Raw genomic sequence first — 8,037 nt, forward strand, 5'->3', positions numbered from 1 at the left:
GGCGCGGCCCGCTCGGCGAGGGGCTTCGGGGGGGCGGGGGTCTCGATTTTTAGGGCCTTCATGAGCCTTTCCCATAACCGTGCCGAGCAGCTGGGAAAGATGTACCTGGGAAAGCCGCTGGAGAAGAGTAACAGGCGTTACTGTCCCATGGGCTAATCCGTGGGGAAAAGGATGAGCTGCGTTAACTGGGATAAAACTTGCTATTGCAGTATAATGTAGGTTCTTCCTTCACAATCAGCGATGAGGGTATTTGATACTTCTAGACCACGATATAATATTAAAAAACCTGTTTTTTCCATATTATTCTCCCTTTTAAAATAAAAGTTTAATTCAGCAAGTTATTTCATCTCATGAGAACAGCATTTACTCGATGAGGGGCCTTTTTTTTTTCCTGCTTTCACCTCTGGTGGATGGCCTTGGCTTTAGAAGATCCTGGGCCCATACATGCTCTTGTGTTAAGAGTAAACCACATCAGGTTCAATGTTTGCAGCCCGCCCTTCTTCAAAACTATTTGGACCAATGTATAGCTCAAGTATTTCTGGTCTATTTTTCTGTTGTCAGGAGCTGCCAAGTGCAGCAAAAGCCAACTAACCTGGGATGAAAGGAAAATAAATACTCTAATGCATCTACCTTATTAATTTTGATACTCTAAACCAAAATTAATATCAACTTCTTATGTTGTTTTCTAGCTTCAATTTCCATCGCTTCATTCTTTGTAATATTTGTGTATATGAGTCTGGGTTTTTTTTATTTTGTGCTCAAGTTTTAAAGTGTTTTAAAATGCTATCACTCCGTAGATGAAAAACTTTTCAAGTTGATGTATTCACTACATTTGGAAGCTGTACAGCCATCAGCTTCTTAGCTGCTCTGCTTGCTGATACTGAAGAATCTAGGATTTTTGGTAAGAGAGCATTACTTTTGTTAGTATCTTCAACATTAAAACTTTATCTGAAGGACTCTGCCTCAGAATATCTGGTTTCTGACAAAAGGCAACAGGGTGTTGCAGAACTGCCTTGTAGGTTACACTGAGTATGTGAATGCCTGGGATCCAGACCTGTCTGTCTTTATGGTGAACCTTCTTTTGTTCCAGGGCAGGAATATGAAACTAGACTTCAGTACTTGTGAGCATTTAATGTGTTCTTAACTGTAACAAACTGGGCTGGGGGACAAGAAAGGGGAGTAGGAAAAAAACTCGTATTTAATGTGCGGGTTTTCAAAATGTTTGCATTGTTTCATAAAGTCATGAAAGATAAACTAGATACAAACAAGTTAATTCTTGAATGTTTTCGCTTTACAATTAATTTAGACTATTCAAAATGAATGAACATCCTAAAAAGAGGAAAAGGAAGACTCTACATCCTTCTCGATATTCAGGTCAGTCTAGAGCTTCAATTATGTACACTTTAGTAAGCTTATTTTTTCTCAGAATAATTACTTTATGAGAGGGGACCACATGTGCTAATACATGGAAGATCAGTAACATAAAGGGTGGGATAAGAACTCTCGGTCTGAATGTATTGAGCACCCGCTCTGCATGCTCCATTGTTAAGCCACTTCCAGTCAATGCATCTGAGCAGTTTTGTTCTGTACTCCCTGCAAGTGGGGAAACTTGCTCAAGCTACAAAATGAAGATGATTCTACTAACACACAAAGGGAGGAATTTTGTAAAAGTTGGGATGGGGGTGTCCAGAAGTGTTCATTGCTGAACAAACTGTGTTCCTGTCACTGTCTTCAGTGGGAGCGGAGTTTGATAATGACTGTATCTGATACTCCGCACATCAGGAGAGCAGCTGAAAGTTGTAAATCACAACAGGAATGTTATCAGGCCAGCACAGAATTCTCACAACACAAGAAGTAAAAATGCAGCTGGCAAGGAAAATTTTGGTGAACATGAAATACACGTGTAGCTACATCAATGTGTTAGTATAAAAACTTTCTTTTTTTTAAGATTCTTCAGGTGCAAGCAAATACATAGACAACAGTGGAATTTTTTCTGACCACTGCTATAGCGTCTGTTCTATGAAACAGCCAGATATAAAGTTTTTTGAAAACAGAGGTAAGAGTACATTTTGGGGTCTTGTTCTGCAATTCTTTATTAACGTTTCATGCTCCTATTCATAGAAGTAAATAGAATACAAAATATGTAGTGGGTGACTTCTGAGCGTCGTTGTGATCAGATATGCCTTAGACTGGTGGAAGGTGGTTTAATCATTGCAATTGAAATACAGGTTTCAAAGTAGAAATGATGACGACAAAAAGATCCTTCCATTTTGCAGCATTTCTAATGACAATTAGTCTTATTTATCTAAATATCCACTAGCTAGGTAATGTAAAGCTGATGTAAATAATCTAAGAGTTCAATGGAATTTACCAGCAATTGCATTGAACTGTACTTGGGGAAAACAAAATGCCTTTTTATACAACATCCACTAATGGATGTAAAGTTTAGCAGAGCAAACATGAGGATGGATTTTTATTATATTTATTTTTCTTTTCACTCTCGTAAATTAGCCAGCAAGTCTCCAGAAGTCTTACAAAGTATTATATTTTAAAATGTGATGTCAAGAAATATTTAAGAATATTTTTTAAAATTGTCTTTCAAATCTAAAGTTTTATTTAAGTTTTTTATTTAAGTTTTTTCCAGTATAATTAATTTACCATTTTTTGCTGAAATTTTAAAGACAGAGTTGCCACCTTGTGAAGTCTTTTGTTGTCTTCTGTATGTATGGAAATAACTTCTGAGGTATTTATAGTTACTTTCTTTAATGTAGGTTATGATGTGATTAATATATAAAGATAAATTTATGCAACTAGAATAACTGAATAGTAAATAAGATCTATGGTTAAAGAATCATGATGATGCTAGCATAGACAAATGATGACAAGAAAATCCTTCTTTTATCTTTGCAGGTAGATTCCACAGTCCCGTGCAGAGCCTAGACACAGATGATGACGGGAGTCCAGTGCACGCTGGGACTTCTCAGTGGAGTGGGTCACATTCAAACGTTGTGGGGTTGCACTATACAGACCCCAAAAAGAAGGATAAAGGTAAATGTGTATTTGCAGCATAGGTGCTGGGAAGCTGGAGAGCACGGCTGCTGGCTTTTTATGTAACTTTTTGCTTTGACAGAAGAGGCAAAGGATTTGTAGTTTACGTTATTTATTTGTTAAACATAATACATAGTCTGGCTGGGGAAAAATAAGTGCTTTTTGTATTTGTATGTTGCTATAACTAACTGAAAAGTTAAATATGGACCCAGGTGTTTTGCAGGGTTTTTTTAACCTTTTGCTTTTATTATCTATTTCCTCCTGCAGATAAAGGTACTAATAATGGAATGTGCAGAGACTTATGTGATTCACCTATATTCGGTGACAGTCCTACAGAAGAAGAGAAACCTCTAGATATTCAAACTGTAGAAATTTCTACGACAGAAGTGAATGCTGTAGAAGTTCACGATATAGAAACACAAACTGTGTCACCTGAGAAGCTAGAAGCTGAGGACTTAGAGGAAATCCCTCTAGAAACCTGTAAAATCTTTGAGAAGAACCAGGCTTTGAATATCACAGCTCAACAGAAATGGCCTTTGCTGAGAGCCAACAGCAGTGGCTTATACAAGTGTGAGCTCTGTGACTTTAATAGCAAGTACTTTTCTGATTTAAAGCAGCACATGATCCTGAAGCATAAGACGTGTACAGACACTCATGTCTGTAAAGTTTGTAAAGAAAGCTTCTCCAGCAAAGTGCTGCTCATTGAACATGTAAAACTACATGAGGAGGATCCATACATCTGTAAATACTGTGATTACAAAACAGTGATATTTGAGAATCTGAGTCAGCACATAGCAGACACTCACTTCAATGACCACCTTTATTGGTGTGAGCAGTGCGATATGCAGTTCTCCTCGAGCAGCGAGTTGTACCTCCATTTCCAGGAACACAGCTGTGACGAGCAGTATTTGTGTCAGTTCTGCGAGCATGAAACAAATGATCCAGAAGATCTGCATAGCCATGTGGTGAACGAACATGCATGTCGATTGATAGAGTTAAGCGACAGCTATAATAACAAGGAGCGTGGACAGTACAGTCTCATAAACAAAATCAGTTTTGACAAATGCAAAAATTTCTTTGTATGCCAAGTGTGTGGCTTTAGGAGCAGGCTGCATACAAATGTCAACAGGCACGTAGCGATTGAACACACCAAAATATTCCCTCATGTTTGTGATGACTGTGGGAAGGGCTTTTCAGGTATGTTGGAATATTGCAAGCATTTAAGCTCTCATTTATCTGAAGGGATTTATTTGTGTCAATACTGTGAATATTCAACAGGACAGATTGAAGACCTTAAAACTCATTTGGATTTCAGGCATTCAGCAGAGTTACCTCATAAATGTACTGATTGTTTAATGAGGTTTGGAAATGAAAAAGATCTTTTAAGTCATCTTCAGATACATGAGACAGCTTGATTACTTTCTTTCCCTGTAATCAGTTTGTTAGAATTGGAATTAATTTCCAGTCACTAAAATGTGGTATTAAATACAATTTTAACAGCAATTATACAATTCTAATGTTTTTCTCTTTATATCAGCAAAGCATGTATAACAACTTGGTGTTGTGAATTTCCTTACCTAGGGGTTTCAATAGGAATAATCACTTTAGTGTGATGGATCAGATTTTGCGGGGAGGGACAGTGGGAGTAGTTGCACGTTGTAATAGCAATTCTGATGGTCATCCCGCACTTTAACATCTAATGTACAAGAGCAGCTCTCTCAAGTTTAAAAAGGGACAAAGAGAAAGCCAACATCTAGTTCCATGCTTAAGTAACATCATACTGATCTCAACTGCATATCCAGCTCATGTTATCCTCTGTGGCAGCAGGTCATTGTGCTGATGTTTAGCAAATTGCACCAGCCTGCCAAAGATAAGGGTGTTCCAAAAATTCCCAGGCATGGATGTCTCCAAATTCACATACCAGCCTGCACTTCCCACCTCAGACTCTTGATAAGCTTTTAAAATTGTCCTGTTTTTCTCTTGGGGTACCTATCCGACCTCATCGTTCGGTTTCTTTGTTCAGTGTTTAATTTAAACTCCTGTCTGTGGGACTATCCGACAACCCTCTCTTCCACTCATGTACTGCAGATCTCCCACACGAGTTTTGTCTGCTTTGTTTACCTTCAGTTCCTATCTTTTAATGCACCAAGTAGACACATATTGCTGGTGTGTAGATTGGGTCATGTTTTATGGGGTAACTAAGGGAATTTGCAAAGTGATCCAGCTGAGAATGTACAAAGAGTGCAATTTTCATATCTAAAATCCTAATTTAGCTCTCACTGAAATGATGTATGTCACCAACCTCATTTAGAGCAAGCCTCTATTATTTTATACTATTATAATTCTGTATATTTATAATTAGCTTTCCACCGCTAATAATACGAGGACAGTTATTTTAATTCTGTAAATTTTAAACTTCTCCTATATACTGGCTTAAAACAATGATACAGTACAAAAATTTTATTGACTCTAATCACTTTCAAATGATTTCACACATCTGTTGAGATTAGATAGTGCTGCCCTGCCATTATAATCATTAGAAGTGAATCTTTATAATTCGTTCTGTAGCTGTATTTCTGAGTGGATACTTGGACAGATAAAAATAAGGGTGAGGTCATTTAGATTGTGCTTATTATCAGGGTGAAATTACCCATTGAAATTACCCATAAATTAGTGGTGGAGTTTACATTTCTTTCTGCATCGATTGTAAATTTGTAATGTAAGATTGTCTAATGCAAGCTTTGTATAGATATAATTAATGTATAAAACATTTCTTGATCAGTCAAGATTTGGTGTTACCAGCTTCAAGGCGTGCAAGGGTCTTTGCATTTGATTTTTAAAGCTAAGGATAAAAATTGGCTGAATATAGTCAGTTTATGGAAGTTCTAATTTCTAGAGAAGTATTTCTGGAAAGCCTGCTTATGAACCAGTTAGCGTATATTTCTTTGTAGGAGGCAAGACCATTTTTGTCATTTTGAAATGCTAATTTACTACTAAATCTTCTGTGTAGTCATTGAAAAGCGCAACCTGATGGTGTCCCGACTGTGTTTTATTAGTCCGTTGTATAGAGAATGACAATGTCTGTGGTAGAATTGCCTATTTCCTATTTTGAACACATTCATCCTGGCTGGCTTAAAATGGTACCAATAATATAGTTAACAAAGCACTAATAAGAATTATTTTATATATGGAAAGTTAATTTTGTTCATATGGGTATAACAGAGGGGGGAATGCTGGTTCTCTTAAAACCCTGCTCTTGGTGACGACACAGGTGGAATGGCACAGTTGAGCTCTGGAGAGAAAGCCGCTCCAGGGAACAGTGACAAGAAGTAGAAAAAAGACATTTAAAAAACCCCCAAAAATAAATAAGTGGGCTTAAGAAGCGTGTATGTTTGTATAGACCAGCATTGTGCCCCGTACAGGAAAGGTGGTCTCTTGTAAAAGCACAGAGCCCTGTGATACAGAAAACTTCCTTGTTGACTCCTGAATAACTTCATGTCTATCTTCGAGTTGCATTATTTCTAATCTCTAAACTGGGAACGAAAAGAATACCCCATAGGAATGTTATGAAGCCAAATCATTCCTAACTAAAATGCACCCCACAGCGTCTAGTTAGGAAATATATTCAAGTTTGTCTTAGGTTAGATTTTCTAAGTAAGGGACTAATGTTAGTATTTTCTTTTTAATACCTATGAGAAAGTAAATGGAAATGTACAGGAGTAACTCATCTCATTTTACCTTAGCAGGAACACAAGTAGGATATTGGCTTCCACATGATCAGCATGCTAAAACAAGAAAGATACTGAGTAGTAGAAAAAATAGGTAATGAGTGGAGTCTGTCTAGAAGTTGGAAGGCCGAAAGGAATGACTGTACATGCCAAGGACAGTATGTTTTTCCCATCGAAGGGAAGACAAGAGTTTGGTTTATTTATGTGAAGCGTGTAAGTGGAAGGTCAGTGCCCTGACATTGCTGCACGAGGTGAACTGAGAGCACATGAATGCAGCTGGTCCGATACTGCCAGAGACTTCAGTCGTCTTTAACCCTATAGCTTGAGCAATTCATCTCAGTCTTGAATGAGAGAAATTAACGAGTAATCAGAAGTATGCCAGTATTTTTTTTCTGAGACACTCAGTAAGTGTATCAAATTCAGTTGTTTGTTACTCATTACACTGATATCTGCAAGGTTCATCTACTTCAGGAACAGCATTCTAACTAGAAGCTATACAAAAACATGAGATTGGTTTTGGAAGTATTTTGTATTTGGAAGTAATTTGTATTTGATTCTCTGCTTCTCAGACTTCTGAGTCTTTAGGTTAGATGTGTGTCATGTATTTCAGCTTCCCAGATCATGTTTTGTTACTGAACAAAGAACTTTTTTATATGAAAGATTGTTGACTTCAAAACAAAATTTAAATCCCACCAATTATTGCAAGAACTTAAAATACAGCAAATTAGTAATTCTCAAATAACGTGTTCTCTATAATGCTTATTAAGTGTCGTTGATTTTCATTGTTTGTGGTTGTTCTCATTTTCTTATGCTCTTGTATCAAATGTATAAATTATCAGTGCTTTTTAACACTTGAAAGTACTTAGCGTTTGTCATTTTAGCTGACTTTGATTAAACCATGGTGCTGACAGCATGCAGAAATCCAAAGTCATGCTTCGTTGTCTTTGTTTTAGATCCCCATGAAAACGTTGAAGGGCTCGGAGGCAGACTTTACCATTTCAGGTGTACAGGGGCAGGTACCGTTTAAGCTCGGACGCCTTCCACCTCAAGGGGCCTCCCGCCTGCCGCCGCAGTGCGCAGCGGCCTCCAAAAAGCCGGACAGGAGCGTGCAGAGCTATTGCGAGCCGTCCGTGGGAGACTTACCCGGCTCCTTTTCCCGGGGCGAGGGGCAGCGGGCCGGGACGCGGGGGTATTTCCCGTATCAGCCCGGGCCCGTCTCCATTTCACAACCAGCCGCGCCGCCTCTCCCCGCTCCTCCTCT

At 38.2% G+C, this 8,037-nt stretch overlaps 1 protein-coding gene across 2 annotated transcripts; it reads left to right on the forward strand.

Moving 5' to 3' along the window:
* Positions 1-776: 776 nt before the first annotated feature.
* Positions 777-7,703, forward strand: ZNF639 (zinc finger protein 639). Of its 2 annotated transcripts, XM_009288038.2 has the most exons (5): positions 777-901; positions 1,307-1,374; positions 1,949-2,056; positions 2,911-3,048; positions 3,316-7,703. In XM_009288038.2, exons 2-5 carry the CDS (start codon positions 1,317-1,319, stop codon positions 4,461-4,463), a joined length of 1,452 nt encoding a protein of 483 aa, XP_009286313.1. In that variant the 5' UTR covers positions 777-901; positions 1,307-1,316; the 3' UTR covers positions 4,464-7,703. The 2 variants fall into 2 exon arrangements, with proteins under 2 accessions (XP_009286313.1, XP_019329883.1); XM_019474338.1 differs by lacking the exon at positions 777-901 and having other exon boundaries at positions 1,281-1,374.
* Positions 7,704-8,037: the final 334 nt, after the last annotated feature.

This window comes from Aptenodytes forsteri, unplaced genomic scaffold (genome assembly GCF_000699145.1).
Source record: "Aptenodytes forsteri isolate BGI_AS27 unplaced genomic scaffold, ASM69914v1 Scaffold72, whole genome shotgun sequence".
NCBI lineage: Eukaryota > Metazoa > Chordata > Aves > Sphenisciformes > Spheniscidae > Aptenodytes > Aptenodytes forsteri.

Excerpts from the sequence above, each read along its gene's own strand:
- ZNF639 (XM_009288038.2), top strand. The coding sequence starts at position 1,317 with ATGAATGAACATCCTAAAAAGAGGAAAAGGAAGACTCTACATCCTTCT. Across the intron at positions 1,375-1,948 it reads ACATCCTTCTCGATATTCAG|ATTCTTCAGGTGCAAGCAAA; the intron begins GTCAGTCTAGAG and ends CTTTTTTTTAAG. Across the intron at positions 2,057-2,910 it reads AAAGTTTTTTGAAAACAGAG|GTAGATTCCACAGTCCCGTG; the intron begins GTAAGAGTACAT and ends TTATCTTTGCAG.